This window comes from Crocuta crocuta, unplaced genomic scaffold (genome assembly GCF_008692635.1).
Source record: "Crocuta crocuta isolate KB4526 unplaced genomic scaffold, BGI_CrCroc_1.0 scaffold811, whole genome shotgun sequence".
Classification (NCBI taxonomy): Eukaryota; Metazoa; Chordata; class Mammalia; order Carnivora; family Hyaenidae; genus Crocuta; species Crocuta crocuta.
In genome coordinates, this window is record NW_027530352.1 from 438,961 (window position 1) to 457,496 (window position 18,536).

Below are 18,536 nucleotides of genomic sequence, written 5' to 3' on the forward strand. Positions count from 1 at the left end.
ATGTCCGGACGCGGGAAGCAGGGCGGCAAGGCGCGCGCCAAGGCCAAGACGCGCTCGTCGCGGGCCGGGCTGCAGTTCCCGGTGGGCCGCGTGCACCGCCTGCTGCGCAAGGGCAACTACGCCGAGCGGGTCGGGGCCGGCGCGCCCGTGTACCTGGCGGCCGTGCTCGAGTACCTGACGGCCGAGATCCTGGAGCTGGCGGGCAACGCGGCGCGCGACAACAAGAAGACGCGCATCATCCCGCGCCACCTGCAGCTGGCCATCCGCAACGACGAGGAGCTCAACAAGCTGCTGGGCCGCGTCACCATCGCGCAGGGCGGCGTCCTGCCCAACATCCAGGCCGTGCTGCTGCCCAAGAAGACCGAGAGCCACCACAAGGCCAAGGGCAAGTGAATATCTAAATCCCAGGACACAACTACAAACATTTCTAACCCAAAGGCTCTTTTCAGAGCCGTCCACAATTTCGCATAAAAAAGCTTGTAGCTCTAACAATGTTATTTTGTGTTAAGACGTTAATGACTACAGCTTCTGATTGCAGTTTGTTCGCTGGAAATTATTTTGGTTCGTGAATGGGGTCTAGGGAAACGGGACTTTCAAACAATAAACCTAGTATGGCTGCGGAAGCCATTTAGAGCAGTGGGTTAATGCTCATCCGGATAGGTGGACTCCCATGTTGCCTAGGCTGTGTGCTTAACAAGTTAAGACTTCACCAGTAATAGGGAAACAAGGCGCATAGTGAAACGAACCCTGTGGGAATGGTGGGCGGGGGTGGTAACCCGGGAGTGCATTTACAAACAGCAAAACCACAGGACCGAAAATTGGAGTAGGGTGTTGCAATTCTGAACCGAAAGCAGCACTATTCGATTTGGCTACGACAAGAAACTCCAACATTTTGTTACGCACTGGTGATGTCCTGTCGTCTCCGTGACGAGGCGTCTTACCTGTGGTTTCCCAGAGTGGACATAGGAAGTGGCAGTCAAGGCCACTCAAGGGTCAGTTCAGTAAAAATAACCATCTGAAAAGAAGAAAATATACATAAACCAGTTCTGGAAACGTAGTGCTCGGAGCCTTAGGCCCCGTTACGGAGGTCTCATTCAGAACTGGCATCTTCCCCGACCTCCCAAGTGATTTCTTACAACTTAAGATGAATTGAACCAGAATAAACAGTATGAACAAGCTCCTATGATCCCTGACTTTAACAAAGACTACCGGGGATTGGAATGAGGAATAAATCATCCAATCGGAGTCTGTTTTAATTCACCAATCACGTCTTTCACTCTAGCCAATGGTTTCGGTGCGCGGGACTTTTGAAAAATGCAAGACCAATCGAAATGTTTCTGAGTATATATAAAGGCAACGCCTTTGGCCTTCCCTGTCACTTTGGCCTTCTCCCTTCAGTTTCTCTGAGATGGCTCGCACGAAGCAGACGGCGCGCAAGTCGACGGGCGGCAAGGCCCCGCGCAAGCAGCTGGCCACCAAGGCGGCCCGCAAGAGCGCGCCGGCCACGGGCGGCGTCAAGAAGCCGCACCGCTACCGGCCCGGCACGGTGGCCCTGCGCGAGATCCGGCGCTACCAGAAGTCCACCGAGCTGCTCATCCGCAAGCTGCCGTTCCAGCGGCTGGTGCGCGAGATCGCGCAGGACTTCAAGACCGACCTGCGCTTCCAGAGCTCGGCCGTCATGGCGCTGCAGGAGGCGTGCGAGGCCTACCTGGTGGGGCTCTTCGAGGACACCAACCTGTGCGCCATCCACGCCAAGCGCGTCACCATCATGCCCAAGGACATCCAGCTGGCGCGCCGCATCCGCGGCGAGCGGGCCTAAAGCTTTCCCCATCATTGGTTTCAATCAACTCAAAGGCTCTTCTAAGAGCCACCCACTTTATCTCTAAAGTTGCTGTAACTTTGTTCATTTTAAGCAGTCTTGGCTTTAGTGGTATCGGAGACTTTGGTGTTTGCTTTGGGTGTTTGTTTTTAATTGTTTAGGTTGGTAGTTATCCTTGGTCGGCCGTGTTCTGGAAGAGCTCCCCTTCTCCTCCTTAGGGTGTTCTAAACCCCTTAGTGAGCGGATAGGCGATTTGCAAAAGTCCGAAGATAGTCCTGGGAAGGGGGATTGGGATGTAAGTTCCGGAGCTTGGGGGTTAGGGGTGCTGTCTTGGCAGTGGTAGCTATTAGGTGCTTTGCAAGGGTGAGTGACAAGGTTAATGGACACGTGGAAATTGGGGCCTTTACTACCAAAAAGTAAACTTGTGTGCTGGTGCTTGTGCATTTGCTGTGTACACCTTGGCTGTAAGAAACAAGTTCCCACATGTTTTGGGCATTGCCAGTTTGGAAACCATAGCTGTGTGGATGTGTTTAGTTGTTTTCTTCATGTCTGAAACCTCATTTTGGTCAATTCCTATCCCTAGAGTCAAAAGCGAATGTTTTCATTTTCCTGTAAAAGGACTTTTTTTTTTTTTTTTTTAATATACAGAACAGTGCAGGCTGATCGTTGACTAAAAGGATTAGATGCAGGATTTCTAATGAGGTTACTGGTCAGAGCCTATAACAGAGTCTGGATAGTTTCAACCATTTTGTAGAGATGAAGATTTTCACACCCCACCTAGGCCCTGTCAGAATCTGCATTGTACCAAGTTCACCTCACGTGATTGTCACTAACACCAGTTCAAGAAGCCCATTTTATAAAATGGTATTTTTGGTCTCATGAAGAAAGCTACCTGTGAACCATGTTTATCTTAGAGTTACATGTTCTCCAAATCAGTAGCAAGGACCTGGTAAAATAGTTTGATTTAATAGAGATCAGTGATCTCAATATTGATTGCACATTAGGAGATCAGTGAACTCGGGGTGCCTGGGTGGCTCGGTTAAGCGTCCGACTTCGGCTCAGGTCATGATCTCACGGTTCGTGGGTTTGAGCCCTGCTTTGGGCTCTGTGCTGACAGCTCAGAGCCTGGAGCCTGTTTCAGATTCTGTATCTCTTCCCTCTCTCTGACCCTCCCCTGCTCACGCTGTCTCTCTCCCCCTCAGAAATAAATAAAACATTAAAAAAAAAAATCAGTGATCTCAATATTGATTGCACATTACAGACAATTGGAGGTTTTGTAAAAAAAATAATAACTTTGCCTGGGGCCTAGTCAGTACCATTTTAGTTGTAGTCTGTGCAGGTGATCCTAGACAATGGTAATTATTAAAACTCAGATGCTACCAACAAGAGGCTAGGATCAAGACGAGGTGCTACATAAATTCCAGTATTGTGACCAGCTCCTGTTTAACTCCTGACTCCGGGTTTAGCAAGCAATTATATCTATAGAATCAGGCTTGTAGCTTGCTTTCAGAGAGAGTATACTGCCTTTTTTTTTTTTTTTTAAATAAAAGGATTATCTGGCTTGCTTGACAACTGTTAATCTCACTGCAATGAATCAAATAGTATCTGGCTTTTGTAGGAATTTCTGAGGATAGAGCTGATGTGAGTCCATGATGAGAGGGCGGCTTTGGTCAATTGATAATACCAGATTAAAAAAATTTTTGTTTCAGTTTATTTATTTAGTTTTAGAGACAGCGAGAGAGCTAGCACGAGTGGGGTATGGGGTAAGGGACAGAGAGATAGGGAGAGAGAATTCCAAGCAGGTTCTGTGCTGTCAGTGCAGAGCCCAATGAGGGGCTCATGAACCGCGAGATCATGACCTGAGTAGAGATCAAGAATCAGATTCTCAACTGACTGAACCACCCAGGCACCTTGACAATCCCAGATGTTAAGGGATACTACAGAGAGGAACATTCTGGACTTACTGGCAGACAATCTGTGGATACGTCATACTGGGCACGAAGTGCTGTTTGGGTATTCACCTGGTCTTACTCCAAGGCCTTTGTTTATTAATCTTCTCACCCCTGTCTTTGCCCCATTCTTTTCATTTTTAAAACTTTTTTTATTATGTGACATTTCAGAATATGAAAGTAGAAGTAACGGGTTGATAAACTCTGTATACCCTGTACCACTTCAACATATACATTTTATCTATACCTCTTCCACCCCCCTGCCTTGGTCATCGCCAAGAAAATTGTATCATTTCCGCTCTCAATATTTAAAAGCACGGCTACCATTTTAAAGCCTAATTACGATGCCATGATGATTTCCCTAACAAACGTTTCTCAACATTGATGAATTTAAAAATTTATTTACTCCACCCACATATTTGTTTGGCATTTACAGTGTGCTAGGTGTTGTTCTGTGCATCGGGAATATACTCAGAACAAAACAGAATTCTCAGCCCTTGGGGAGTTTACATGTGTGTCTAGGAGGGACGGACAACAAACGAGATGAATAGCAGAGGTAGTACGTAGACGGTAAGGAGAAAAATAAAGGTGGAATAAGGAGTGTCACGGGGAGTTGAAATTTAGATGAGATTTAAATTTGAAATTTAGTTGAAATTTAGGCCTATGAAGACTCCGATACAAGCATAGACTTGAACGCAGGGGAGAGGGGAGGGAGGGGAGGGAGGCTGAGGGTGCTGGCTGCATCGAGAAGGCGGGGCACAGTAGGAGGAGATGAAGACGGAGATAAAAAGAAGCCAGATCGAGTAGGGGCTTGTAGACTTTAGCTCTGAGGCCAGGCCTTGGGAGGAGTTGAACATAGGAATTTCTGCCTGTTTCTCAGTTAAGCAGGTTCTGTTTTATACTTAGATACTCCAGTTGTTTTCCAGGACAGAAATTAGGGCACAGTTTTCTTTCTATCTAGACCTTGCAAATAGAAGCTGACCTTTATTTAACATTTTATATTTAGGGAGAAAGGGGAAAATCTATGTAGGTTAGGGGTTAAATGCAATTCATACCCTGGTACTTCAGATTTACTAGTTTTAGGGCCACAGGCAAAATGTTTACCCTCAGGTAACAAACTCCATTTGTTTGAATTGCAAATTCATGACTACAGACACGATGTCGATGTCTGATGTCTTCGGGGACTAGGCTAGAGGCTCCTGTGTCAGGAACAGTGGCGAGCCACCCGCTGCATTTCACTGGGTAAGTCAGTCAGCACCAGTGTTTCCGGCTGGATCTACGCCCGCTGATGCCAGGTCCACACTCTGGGTGGCATCTCTGTCTCTGTTAGGTCATTTGCCAAATAGAGACGTTAACAATACCTGTCTCGGGAATTGTCTAGGTGGTAAAAGAGCCATGACTTCCTTAGTTCAAAAGTGTGGTTTGGTGCCTACATAGATCGTTTCATTTAATCCACACAGTAACTCTGTGGGTTAGGGCCATTATTAGCCCAAATACAACGATGAAGAACTTGAAGCCTAAGCGAGGTGAACTACTTCACACAGGTGCTCGTTTGGATAATTGAGTCATGGATTTTTATCTCTGGTGCTAGAGAATGGATGACCATTGTGTGTTACATGCATATTTTAATTTTACTTTATCTGAATATTCATCAAATACTTTTTGCGTGCTTACAGTTTTCCCTACATTGTTGTTCGAGGTGCTGGAAACAGCAGCGAATAACATGAGTAAAGTTCCCATAGGGTGGAGCTCACTGACATTGTCCTTGTCGTTGTGGGAGGCAGGAAATTAAAAAATAAACAAATACAGTATTTTGATGAGTAAAGAGATTAAAGAGCTGAATAAACAGGCCAAGCAGATTAAAGAATGCCAGGGAGTGGGAGGGATGAGTGATGGAGGGTTGTAGTTTTAAATAGGGTGGGTGGGGAAGAGTTGCCCACTAACATGCCGCTGAGGCAGGCGTTTTTCATGTTTTTAAAAAGTATCACTCCAGGCTCCTGAGCACACAATTAGGATGGTGAATCGAAAGGCAAAGGCAGGAGTAGATGAATGTTAAACTCATGGAGAACTGCCAGCCCGATTCAAGGGGACTAATAATGGTGTGATAGTTTATTTAAAATGAAAAATGAGAGATTCGAGGTTCCAAATAATCATTGTCCTTATTTTTCAGAAGAAAGAGTACAAACTGAATGGTTCCACACAATGGCCAAGGTCACCCAGCTAGTGAACGAAGGCACAAATTTCAGCCCAGGTAGTGGCCTTGAATGCCTCCAATTTTCAGCACATCTTATTGGTCTTCTGTGGTTGCGTCCATTATGATTTCCTCTATGAGACAATATTTCATGTCCTAGATAAGAGACCATGCCTGGGTCACCTGTGTGGTTTGACTGAATGATCGACAGTGACAGCGAGTGAGGCATTTCAGGCACGAGCGGCTTTGAGGAACATGTCACGGTATCTCCAAACGAGAGAGAGCAGAACTTTGTAGAACAAAAGGCGAGGACTGAACCTTCTAGGGGGTTCGATGCATAAAGAATGTTACCCTAGTGGTTATCTCTTCTGAGCGAGTTGAGAAAATCCACCCAGGTAAAAGACAGGACTGAAGGCAGGACTGAGGCAGGTAAGGCTGGAATTTGTGTACCAGGTGGCCGCGCTCGGAAGCTACAAGAAAGCCAGCGGGGGGTCGCTGGACTCCAAACTCAGCCTGAGCTTAGTCACTGGTTTTGAGTCTGACCCTGTTGGTCTCCCTCCATCTTCCAAGGTGTTTTCCGGAGCTCCCAAGCCCCGTGCTGATCGCACACCCTTCGACTGGGATTCCCAAGGGCCACGAGCCCTGTTCATCTTAAAAAGAAATTTGAGTACTAAACTTGTACCATTTTATTTTCTCCAAACCTGAAACAATTATTGCCAATATTATTCGTTTGTGTCGTATCAGGAAGCTCCAGTGTCTTCTTGAGGTTGTAAGAACTCATCGGTTTCCTTCTTTTCATACCGTCTTTAGGTAAGAGTGGTGGCGGGGACAGCCACACAGTTGTTCCCTGAAATGGGCTTTCCTTGCTTATGTAGCAATGCCACTTCCCCGGCTTGCTTTGTAGCTCGTGTGGCCATCAAGTATTTTTGGCCAATGGTATATTAGCAAAGGCAGGCTTACACCATTCTCAGGATTTCAATAAACGGAAGGGAAGCCCCCTTCTTCTCCCTTCAGGACAGGATGCAAGCAAGATAGTTGTAGCTGGAGCAGACACCCTGGACTACAAGGTATAAGAATGACAGCTAGAAAACCAAGGTAGGAAGTTACCTTCATGTCTCCTTTTTTTTTTTTTTAATTTTAAAAAACTGTTTATTTATTTTTGAGAGAGAGAGAGAAAGAGTGCGAGTGGGGAGGGGCAGAACTTGAAGAGGGCTCCTGGCTCTGACCTCTGAGCTGCCAGCACAGAGCCTGACGCGGAGTTTGAACTCATGACCGATAAGATCATGACCCGAGTGGAAATCAGACGCCCAACGAACTGAGCCACCAGGCGCCCCACCTTCACGCCTTCAAATATACTACCAGGCAGGCCATTTCTGGGGACACAGCCTCCCATACTGGCTGCCCGTGACATCCCAAGCAGCCCTGCCCTTTACTGGGTGTTTGTCTGCAGAAGGCAAATGGGGCTAAAGCGGAAGTCACCAGTGAGTGGCCAATTTAAGACTAACTACTGAATATTTCATAAATATTTTGTGTCTCACAAACACTAGCATTTCTCGCTTGTTTCATCTCTTTCCACTCCGTGGAGCACATGAGCTCTGCTCATTTTCTCCATGTATAACATGTCTTACAGGCAACACATTTACGATTTTTAGTTACTACAGCTTTTGAATTTTGTCTCCATCTCATAAAATTGCTTGCTTACCCATTAACACTTACACGTTTCTCACTTAGGAATTACCTGCTTAACATTTCTTATGAGTTTCAGCCATCCAGTTTGTTGGTCTTGTGCTAGTGTTCCATAGCGGAATTCTATAACAGAATCCTCCAGAATAGAGCTAACACGCATTATGTAAAGGGAGATGAGTTCTTTAAGGAGACCCCCCCATCCCAGGCCTGAGCTACCCACCTGTTCATGAGAGAGAAACTGACTCTACCTACTTGAACCAGTGACTATTTTAGGTTGTCTGTCACTCCCAAGGGTGTACATAAAAAAGTCCTCAAGAGGATTACTGAACAAGATCTAAGATAGCGTTCCTTTCTGCATTTCAGTAAGATCCTACATACAAGTGCACACCTCTTGTACACAATGCCTGTGAACCAAAAGTGAGTCGTGGCCAGATGAAAAGTATAAATATATAGCCCCTGTTGTTAGCTCTAGTCCATAAACACAAACTGCATGTGTTTTCTGCATATCGATTCTTCTCTCCTTCTAGCCATCTCTTCCCTTGCCATGGTCTTACTCAGGATTGAATCCATTCCATTTTGGCAGTGCTGAAGTGACCTTCAGAAAGAGGTTTGCCCTTTATGTTAGTCTGTGAGATTCCTATTTAAACGTCCATTTTAGACTCGGCGCCCTGTGTGGTCAAAGATTATTTCTATCCTGCTCACTGCGCTCTTCGCCAAGTACCTGTTACTTTCTGAAGTTCGCTTTCTGAGGCTCTCAATACGTGAACAAATAAACTCAGAGTCCCAGTCCTTCCATTCAGCACATCATTTAGGGAAGAAAGTTAGACACACTCAGATCTGTGACCCTAGAACGCTGTGCACTAACCACCTGCCTTGGTTCATACTCCCTGATCCACCAGAGAAATGCGTAGGAGGGTGGACTTATCAACAGTGAGGACAGTAACTGAAGGGCTCAGGTTGACATTAGTCTCAAAGTGTTTTGTAAATATACGGCTGACATTGTATTCTGTTAAGGACTCCTATCAAGCTTCTTAAGGGAGGATGGCTTCTGTGGGGGCTCCCAAACACATTACCGTAAAATAAGAGGCATTGTCTCCAGGCTGTTCGCTGTGGCTTTTTTGTCTCCTTCCTCTTAGAAATCCTGTTTACACTTTTTCAAAGCCTGGAATGCCTCAATCACTTGCAGAGTAACAGCTTAAATTTGGAGTTATTCTTCAATAGTTATCTATCCTTTAAGTTCAGTGAAGTCTCCCAACCCCTTCCAGTTACTAGGAAATTAGCTTCTCACGCTATCAGGTGTACCTGAACAATGACTCAGACTCACCAAACACAATATGCTCTCTAGACAGGCTTGTCTATAAAGGATGCCAACATCTAGAACTCGTCCAGGACTACCCAAGATTTCTCAGCTACAAGCCCTGACAAAAGCTCTGCCAAGTTAATTTCATTTTCTGAAGCTCTTAAGTTATGCAGCCAAATGCTTTGTTCTCAAAACAAGTTCTTCTGTTCTGTGCTTGCTAAAACCACCCGTTTCAAGAACACAGGGTACGGAGAAAACAAGAATGGGCATGTTAAGATGGATAAGGATCTCAACTGCCACATAGTTCTTACCTAATACTATAGTACAGTTCAGCATCAAAGCTCTTTATGTGAAAGGTTGAGTGGCTCTGAAAAGAGCCTTTGGGGTTGGGTAACAAGACGCTTACTTGGCAAGTTCACTTGGAGCTGGTGTACTTGGTGACGGCCTTGGTGCCCTCGGACACGGCGTGCTTGGCCAGCTCGCCGGGCAGCAGCAGGCGCACGGCCGTCTGGATCTCCCGGGACGTGATGGTCGAGCGCTTGTTGTAATGCGCCAGGCGCGACGCCTCGCCCGCGATGCGCTCGAAGATGTCGTTGACGAACGAGTTCATGATGCCCATGGCCTTGGACGAGATGCCCGTGTCGGGGTGCACCTGCTTCAGCACCTTGTACACGTACACCGAGTAGCTCTCCTTGCGGCTGCGCTTGCGCTTCTTGCCGTCCTTCTTCTGCGCCTTGGTCACCGCCTTCTTGGAGCCCTTCTTCGGGGCCGGAGCGGACTTGGCTGGTTCAGGCATGGTTCACAGACGTGTCAGAAAAGCCTGAAGACTGAAAACTGAGTGTGGCGCTGGCACACTTTTATATGGCTCGTATGCAAAAAGTAGCTTAATCTATCTTAACTACTGATTGGAGCAAATCAACCAGTAGAAACATCTTATGTAAATAAGGTGATTTCTAATCTACTGTTTGATTGGCTGTGTGGAAGCAACTCTAAACTCTTTTCTCCATCGTCAGAAAGTTTTCATTTTCAAAATTGCCAAAGTTTAATGTCTTGTCAGTAGTGCTTGTCTATGAGCCTTGTGTCTTACTAGATCCCGACCTAAAGAGACAAAAATCTGTCAGAAATGTAGGACACCGTGTTCCTGGCAAATTGCAGTTGCCCGAGTACTAAATGCAATAAAGAGAGCCCAAAAATTAGCTAAGTCTTTAAATATTAAAAAAGCTATGCCATGGTATTACCAGTTTGGTTTGACAAAAGTTGGCCAAATTTAGGCTTTTTCGCGAATTTAACAATCGTCACCTTTCGACAGCGGTAAGATTTTTATGTTGCCTAGGAACAGAGTGTCTGGAAGTGATGCCAATGTTTGTTGGTGTGTTTGTTATGGAATACGGTGCTTTCATTGCTACTATAAAACGTTTCTTCAAGGTCAGAAGCTTTGAGAAATGACAGGATGAAACTGAACTGGGCCCATCACGTCCAGACGGAGAGCTTCTGAAACCGCTCAGGAACTGCAGAGTTTTCATTTTCATCTCTTCCCAAACTCAATTCCAAACAAGAGGATTAATACCAGTTAAGGTACCGCGAAACATTAAATAAACATTGAGTAAAAGACGGAGAACTCTAAGAAGATAAGCATGTTTCGGTATTTCAAGGTTTTCTAAAGTGAGTCCTGGTAGCCAATCAGAAGGCTCTGCAAGTCACTTAATTCACGGCGCGGAATTTGAAGAATCGGACCAATCAGGAGGACCTTGCCTTTATAAATACGAGCCAGCACGAGAGCACTTCTAGTTGTAACCCGTGCTTGCGTTTCCTCGCCATGGCTCGCACGAAGCAGACGGCGCGCAAGTCGACGGGCGGCAAGGCCCCGCGCAAGCAGCTGGCCACCAAGGCGGCCCGCAAGAGCGCGCCGGCCACGGGCGGCGTCAAGAAGCCGCACCGCTACCGGCCCGGCACGGTGGCCCTGCGCGAGATCCGCCGCTACCAGAAGTCCACCGAGCTGCTCATCCGCAAGCTGCCGTTCCAGCGGCTGGTGCGCGAGATCGCGCAGGACTTCAAGACCGACCTGCGCTTCCAGAGCTCGGCCGTCATGGCGCTGCAGGAGGCGTGCGAGGCCTACCTGGTGGGGCTCTTCGAGGACACCAACCTGTGCGCCATCCACGCCAAGCGCGTCACCATCATGCCCAAGGACATCCAGCTGGCGCGCCGCATCCGCGGGGAGCGGGCGTAGACTGGGTCTGGATTCTATGCCAACCTTTAACCCAAAGGCTCTTTTCAGAGCCACTTTCAGTTTCAGTTTGAAGAGCTGTGACCTTGGTAGTAAGTCTTCGCTACGGTTCCCTCCATATCCCTCCCCGCCCCCTCCCCCGTGTGGAAGGCCCACTGTGCGCGGCGGCATTTGCCACTTGAACTGCATACCTGTGGTCCCTTGGTAGCGGGGTTGGCTGCGCAGCCCCTGCTCTTCCATCTGAACACGCTCCGAGCTTTTCGATCCTTTGTGCCGTGTGCGTTCTTTTGGCCTGCTGTGCAGTACCCTCCCTGGAGGCTGCTTGACGTGTGTCGGCTCTTTCCAGCCCTCGATAATGGGAGTGTAGCGAAACGACATAAGGCCGCCTTGGATTGGCGTATTTAGCTGAACTAGCAAGTAATGCAGCGGCAAGGTCTATATCCGGTCCTGAGATAGAACTTGGGAAATTAGTGTCCGGTCAAAACCTGATTTGTAGCTGCCTAGGGGCCGATCTTTAGGGGCAGCATTAGGACTGCGTCCTGCCGGCAACGCAGGCATGGGTTTCCCCCTTTCCTTCTGAAGCGTCCCGGGGTGGGGGGAGGGGAGTGTTTGAGAGCGCATGCGCACGCTGATGTTCCCGAGCCCTGCTGAGTGGTGCGGAAGAGCAGTTTGGTGGCAGTCCGTTTATGTCTTTACTGTGCAATGCATCCTCTAGTAGGGATCGTCGGCCGTTCTGTGCTGGTACCGACCCCAAACCTGGGTTCCTCAGCGTTCCCGAGTCCGCCTTGCAGCGGCTCTAGCCGCAGTGTGGGCAGCGGCCGGGCTGCGCGGGCTGGGCGGGGCCCCACTGCACCACCCCTGGCGCCTGGGGTCGGAGCGAAGCACGTTCCGCCCCCCAGGGAATCGGCTTGTTGCAGCTCCTAACTGAAAACGAGGTTGTGCAGAATGGCTGCACCCTGTATTGAAACCATGGAGTCTCTAAGGCAGGACTCAGACCTTTCACAGGTGGTGGTGAATAACTAATCCTCAAAGAACCAGGGAGGCAACAGCTGCCAGTTTTGCTCAAACACACTCACAATCCTACGACGAGCCCGGGGCGCTGCAGGATTTGTACGTGCAGTCAAGTTGTACCGACATCAGCATTGCGAACTGGTAGCCTCCAGCCAGGGCTTACCCCCTGCTGTGGGGATTCCTAAAGGGCTTACAGAAACCAAGCGAACAGCTCTGCGCCTCAGTGGGAACACAAGTCCATGGTAGGAGCCTCGGGACTGGGGCGCCAGCAGTTTATCCAGCAAACAGTAGAGTCTCTTGTTGGAGTGAATCCTCGGATTCAGAACCCAGAAGTCAAATTTCAGAAACAACTGGAATTACGGCTCAGTGCAGTGATATTGAACCTGGAAGCAAACTTGTAAATGGCAATAGCAAGAGCATGGGATGGCTTTGTGACTATTGGAAGGGGTATTAGGCTCCCAGATACCATAGCAGCACTTTGTATCTTGAAAAAAATGTAATTTTAGAGTGGAATGCAGGAAATACACAACAGCCAGGGGCTGGGGCAAAACAAAACATTGTATGTGACAGTTCATAACAGTTTTACTTGCAGCAGCCCTAGATTAGAAACCACTTAATGTCTTTCAATGGGTGTATGTGAAATAATTCATATATCTATCTGCCTGCGGAATCTTACTTGGTGATGAAACGGAGGCTAGTGATCCAGGCAACCGCCTGCATGGGTCTCAAGGGTATAATACGGAGGGAAAAAAGCGATTGGGGAGGAAACCGTTTTTCTCAACCCTGGTAGGTTCTTTGGCTGTAATTTGATATAGAAAGAAGTTAACAGGAGAAAAACAAACTTAATTACATAAGTGTGGGATTTCCATCAGAACCTGAGACCCAGGGATAAGGCTGTCAGTTGAAATTTATTTATTTGTTTACTTACTATCCATTCATTCATTTAAGTGTTTATTCATTCATCTTGTGAGAGAAAATTCCAAGTGGGCTTCACACTCAGCACAGAGCCCGCCGTGGTACTGACCCGATCTGAAATCAAGAGTCAGATGCTCAACCGACCGAGACACCCAGGCAGCCCTGTCAGTTGACATGGTTAGGCCACCCTGAGCTAATGGCATAGGGACCTGGGGCTTTAAAGGGAAATACAGCAACCTACAGATGGGTTTTTCGGATAAAAAATTATCCCTGGTAATAGCTGTCTTTCTGGGCCAGGCCCCCTATCTAAAATTTTTTTAGTTAGTTAAAGGAGAGGTAAAAGATGGAAGAGCAAATATTTGGAAGATAAATGTTTACTATGGCACACAGATAGGTTTCAGATACAGAACTTGCCGTTGGTAACAGCCCAGAACAATTGTCAGGCTTTTTAGCCTCATGGATTTCGTTTTAATTTTTTTAGGGCCTTCGGAGAATGGGCTCAATTCAAAGTGCAGTCCAAATAATTTATGAATGAGAATGCTAACATATTAAACTAAAATGGATGTTATGTCTTGAGTCGTGACCTCAGAGAGAGGAGGACCTCAATCTTTATAAGAGCTGTCAAGAGAGATTAGGTGACTCGTCCAAGTAAGGTCACCTCGTCAGGTTTTCTGATGCAGTGCAGGCAGGAGACATTCCAGGGAAGAGGAGTGGGGCCTCGTGTAGGGATATTGCCTCTACTTGTATTCAGCGCACACCAGATGTCCTGAGCTCCGCATGTCAGGTACTGTGCTGGGCGCTGGTGATGGGGGACAGACACCACCAGACGCTCAGAGATGGTGGTTTCAGACGGGAAGCAGTGTTGTGAAGGTCATGAAACGGGTGATGTCACAGTGAGTTACTGGGGTGCACACTGTCGTTTTGGATCTGACAGCTAGGGACGCCCTCCCGGAGGGATGGCAATGTACCTGAGATCCAAGTTCTTGAGAGAGCAAGGCCAAGGATGCTCTAGTCTAGACGACCGGCAGAGAGGAAAGTCTCAAGGTGAGCAGGCTTGTGCGTCCGGGAACCAACAGGCCACCGGTGTGGCCGGGGAAGACAGCCAAAGGAGGGGCCACCGAGCCCATGGACAGCTTACCAGGAAGAAAGTAGGCCAGGCAGCCAGGGCCCACAGCTAATAGGATCCTGCAGATGTTGGGAAGGAGTTTGGTTTTTATTTACGCAGAGGAGGAACACGATCTGGTGTAGGTTTCACGTGTCGATAGAGTCGTTCTGGAGACCTCATTGAGGACTTTCGTGGAGGGCGGAGTGGATGTCAGCGCAGAGCAGTGCGGGGCCGCTGCAGATGGGCAGGCAGGAGCTGAGTCAGCCTGAGATGAAGGAGCAGGGGAAAGTAGAGACGGAAACTGATTTTCACTCTGGGATACTTTTACTTGGAGGGCCAGCTAATCCTTAGACCCATTGCCCCCGATTTCCTTTAACAATGCAGGATGCCTGGTGTCTCATTTAAAAAAAGTGGTGTGTGTCTTCAAGTTACCTTGACAAGAATGAAGCACTAATTCATTCTGTATCTTCTTTTATGTCAGTGGCATTTTCTCCTTCTTCTTCTTTTTAAATGTTTATTTATTTTTGAGAGAGAGACAGACAGAGCATGAGAGGGGGAGAGGCAGAGAGAGAGAGGGAGACACAGAATCTGAAACAGGCTCTAGGCGCTGAGCTGTCAGCACAGAGCCCGATGCAGGGCTTGAACCCATGAATCATGAGATCATGACCTGAGCAGAAATCCATCACTTAACTGACTGAGCCACCGAATGGTGCCCCATTCTTTTTTCTTTATAATGTTTATTTTTGAGAGAGAGCATCTGAGTGAGAGAGGTGCAGAGAGAGAGACACTGAGAGAGAGAGAGAAACAGACAGACAGAATTCCAAGCAGGTTCCACGTTGACAGCAGAGAGTGGGTCTCGAACCCACAAACTGTAAGATCATGACCTGAGCTCAAGTCAGACACTCAATCAACTGACCCACCCAGGTGCCCCTGTCAATGAATGGCATTTTAAAGCAATACCTCCTCTGTAGAATCTGTCCCTAAGCTTCAGGAGCTATATGAGCCATGGGAGTGCCCAAGCGAATTTGTACAAGTCACTTCATGTCTGAACTCCTGTAGAAAGAGGATAAACCACCCTACCTTCTTCATAAAAAACCGTTCTGAGGACCCCATGAAATACTCTGTGTACGCTCCGTTGGCTTTAAAGTACCAAACACACGTGACTCACTGTGTTTTCTTAGTCTATGTACAGGGCCCAGCCAGAGAACCTAAAAGCAGTGGAGGAAAAAGATCCTTGGAAACCTCCAAAAAGAGCTGAAGATTCTTCATGGGCGAAGGAGCAGTGTATGTAAAGGATACCGCCGATGGAAGGAAAGTTCCAGGTACGACGAGCTCTTCTGTATTATTAGCTGTAGAAGTCAGTGGGGGTGGGGGGAGGGGCCCGGAGCGGAGACCGCAGGTGAGCCCGGGCCAGGTAAAGCACAAGACTTGGATTTCAGTCTGCGGATGTTAGAAGAACCGGGGAAGGCTTTCATATTTTGTAGTTTTGCCCAGATGGCATAATGACGTGTGCCCATCACTCAGGTCTCTGCGGCCAGGGGAGGGGTTGTAGCGGGGAAGGATGCAGGCAAATCTGTGAGGACCCTGTGGCCACACGGAGGCGGGGGGAACAGGAGCGGGAGGCAGGACAGGACCTGNNCCGCACCCCCCCCCCCCCCCCCCGGCCTCTCGGGCTCTCTGCTGGGCCTCAGAGTTAAGCTGACATGAAACACATTACCAGGAGGAAAACACACAAACGTTACTTAATGTTTCTATGTGTCCGTGGGCATCTTCATAGGAAAACGAAGCCCTCAAAAGTGGTCAGGCCTACTGCCTACATACTAGGCTGAAGAAAGATTGGTAATCATGAAATAACAGCAAAAATCGAAGAGGAGAAGGGGGACAGAGGGCTATTTTAACACGGTCTGTGTGTACAGATTTCTCTCCACCATGACTCCTTGTTTCTCGTGGTAAGTGTCACCCTTCTTGATAGAGGGGTGACACCTTTCACACGGGATACTTCTCTGCTTTCAGGGAGAAATGGGAAGGTCGGAGCCCCATTCTCACACCTGCTGTTCTCCGACTGTCTTTAGCTCAAATAATCCTTCCGCCAAAGTGCCATATTTGAGGGTGGCCTATTCTGCTACTTTTCAGCTGAAGATACTCGGTTCTTTTCTGGGTGCCTGGATGTCTCCATCTATGGGACAGTCTGGAAGAGGTGGCTCCAGGACGATCTTTGGACTGATGTGAAGAGAATACAAATTTGTTCATTGGGAAGAATCACAAGCAGAGGAATAGAGCCCAGAAAGCAAACAAAAGAATCATGGAGAACATAGAATCTGGAGCAGGAAAACTACCAGAGATTTGTGAGACCCTGAAGGGAGGAGTAATAATGGGACCAGCTGTCGCAGAGATGACATTCTTCAAGTGTTATTTTGAACCTGGCAATTAGCAGGTCACTGGTAACCATGGCCAGGATATATATATATATGTGTATATATATATATGTGTATATATATATGTGTATATATACATACACATACATCCATACATATATATTTGTTTGTTTACTTATTTTGAGATAGAATTCACGCAAGCGGGGGAAGGGCAGAGAGGAAGAGAGAATCCCAAGCAGGCTCCGCACTGACAGCGCAGAGCCCCACGCGGGCTTGAACCCGCGAGATCCGCGAGATCATGACTTGAATCAGTCTGATGCTTAACCACTTAACCGACTGAGCCACCCAGGCGCTAGCAACGGTATTTTTAGTGAGTGATGCAGAAGTTGGATAATCATGAAAAGTGACCCAGACACGGTCCTACTCAAGATTATTTGAACATTTAACAAAATGCTAAGTATCTAATAATTGATAGAGGTAAGGGTTCATACTAAATTATGTATATAGAGACTGGCCAGTAGACAGCAGTGAGAAAACAAGCTGGGCTATCACTGTCAGATTAAAATATGCAACTAACAACCTTGTCCCATCAAGTTCTTGCTGGTACTTGTGGGCCCCATTAACAAACAGGACAGATACAAACTGTCAGACTTAAAAAAAACCGGTAGCAGGGCAGGCACGACCGCAAGGCCAGCTGTCTGCCAGGCAGGAAGATGGAGAGAAGGATGCAAGTCGCTGGTGAGAAAGCGGGTGCCGTAGAGCGGCCAGAGCGCACGCACTGGATGCAGCGATCGCCCCCGCTCCCCCCGCTCCGCGCACGTGACCGCGGCCATGCTGCCTGGAGCCCCCTGAAGGGACCGCGGGACGCAGTGCTTCCTACCACCAATAAAGGGAACGCAGACAAACCTTCCTCGGGATACAGCACTTCGTGTGACCAAGTGGGTGGCCCTGAGAAGGGCCTTTTTGTGCGTGTGGCGGTCGTCGTGGGTCGCGGGCGCTCAGCCCCCGAAGCCGTAGAGGGTGCGGCCCTGGCGCTTGAGCGCGTAGACCACGTCCATGGCCGTGACCGTCTTGCGCTTGGCGTGCTCCGTGTAGGTGACGGCGTCCCGGATCACGTTCTCCAGGAACACCTTGAGCACCCCGCGCGTCTCCTCGTAGATGAGGCCGGAGATGCGCTTGACGCCGCCGCGCCGGGCCAGCCGCCGGATGGCGGGCTTCGTGATGCCCTGGATGTTGTCGCGCAGCACCTTGCGGTGGCGCTTGGCGCCGCCCTTGCCCAGGCCCTTCCCGCCCTTGCCGCGGCCGGACATGGCTGCCGGAGCTCGTTGTCGCACGGCGTGGTAGCTGAAGTACCGCCGCCGCCCTTTATACACCGCTGTCGCGGACCTTTTAGAAACCGGAAGGGCGGGGGCGTGAACGAGTGTCTGCCCCGCCTCTTCCCACTTCCGCCTCGCGGGCCGCTGCTGAGGGGGCGGGGCAAGGGGAGGCGCGCCGGCTGGTCCGACGTCAGTTTCCCCGCGCAGGTCAGAGATGAAGGTCTGGGTTTCGAGTCCTGTGCCCGCGGGGTCTCAGGCGATTGGTGTTGAAGTCTCCTAAACTTGTACTATTTATAGAAAGGAGGTGGTGACGCTACAGTTGTCTATAAAAGCGAGACATAACAATGAAAATTAGTGTTCAGATGTGCATTTCCCTTTAAAAATAATTACTTCTTAGCAATTTTAGCAGTACTTGTTTACATTTGGTGGATCACGGGACATTCCCCTTTGGCAGAGCATATACATTTACGCGATTTTCAGCATTCTTGATAAAGAAGGAACTCTAGGAAAGGGAGCAAGTGTTAACTGAATTTCTACTCTGATTCCTGATTTATAAAGCACCATTTGCACTGTAAAGATGAAGAATCCCAGGCTTGGAGACCTAATTCTGTTCCAATAAGTGGTATTGGTAGAACTGAGGTCTTC

The 18,536-nt window shown here is 48.4% G+C and overlaps 5 protein-coding genes across 5 annotated transcripts; 3 read left to right on the forward strand and 2 right to left on the reverse strand.

The window, feature by feature from the left end:
• Positions 1-524, forward strand: LOC144232898 (histone H2A type 1-E). Its single transcript, XM_077765736.1, has one exon. The coding sequence runs from the start codon at positions 1-3 to the stop codon at positions 391-393; it is 393 nt and encodes a 130-aa protein (XP_077621862.1). The 3' UTR covers positions 394-524.
• Positions 525-630: 106 nt separating this feature from the next.
• LOC144232897 (histone H3.1) lies at positions 631-3,302 on the forward strand. Its single transcript, XM_077765735.1, has one exon. It carries the CDS (start codon positions 1,409-1,411, stop codon positions 1,817-1,819), a length of 411 nt encoding a protein of 136 aa, XP_077621861.1. The 5' UTR covers positions 631-1,408; the 3' UTR covers positions 1,820-3,302.
• Positions 3,303-9,303: 6,001 nt separating this feature from the next.
• Positions 9,304-9,752, reverse strand: LOC144232899 (histone H2B type 1-C/E/F/G/I). The gene has a single exon (XM_077765737.1). It carries the CDS (start codon positions 9,739-9,741, stop codon positions 9,361-9,363), a length of 381 nt encoding a protein of 126 aa, XP_077621863.1. The 5' UTR covers positions 9,742-9,752; the 3' UTR covers positions 9,304-9,360.
• A 1,009-nt stretch (positions 9,753-10,761) lies between these two features.
• Positions 10,762-11,239, forward strand: LOC144232855 (histone H3.1). Its single transcript, XM_077765692.1, has one exon. It carries the CDS (start codon positions 10,762-10,764, stop codon positions 11,170-11,172), a length of 411 nt encoding a protein of 136 aa, XP_077621818.1. The 3' UTR covers positions 11,173-11,239.
• A 2,210-nt stretch (positions 11,240-13,449) lies between these two features.
• On the reverse strand, positions 13,450-17,894 carry LOC144232900 (histone H4). The gene is made up of 2 exons (XM_077765739.1): positions 17,482-17,894; positions 13,450-14,465 (listed from the first exon to the last, which is right to left on the reverse strand). Exon 1 carries the CDS (start codon positions 17,883-17,885, stop codon positions 17,574-17,576), a length of 312 nt encoding a protein of 103 aa, XP_077621865.1. The 5' UTR covers positions 17,886-17,894; the 3' UTR covers positions 13,450-14,465; positions 17,482-17,573.
• Between the last annotated feature and the right edge of the window lie 642 nt (positions 17,895-18,536).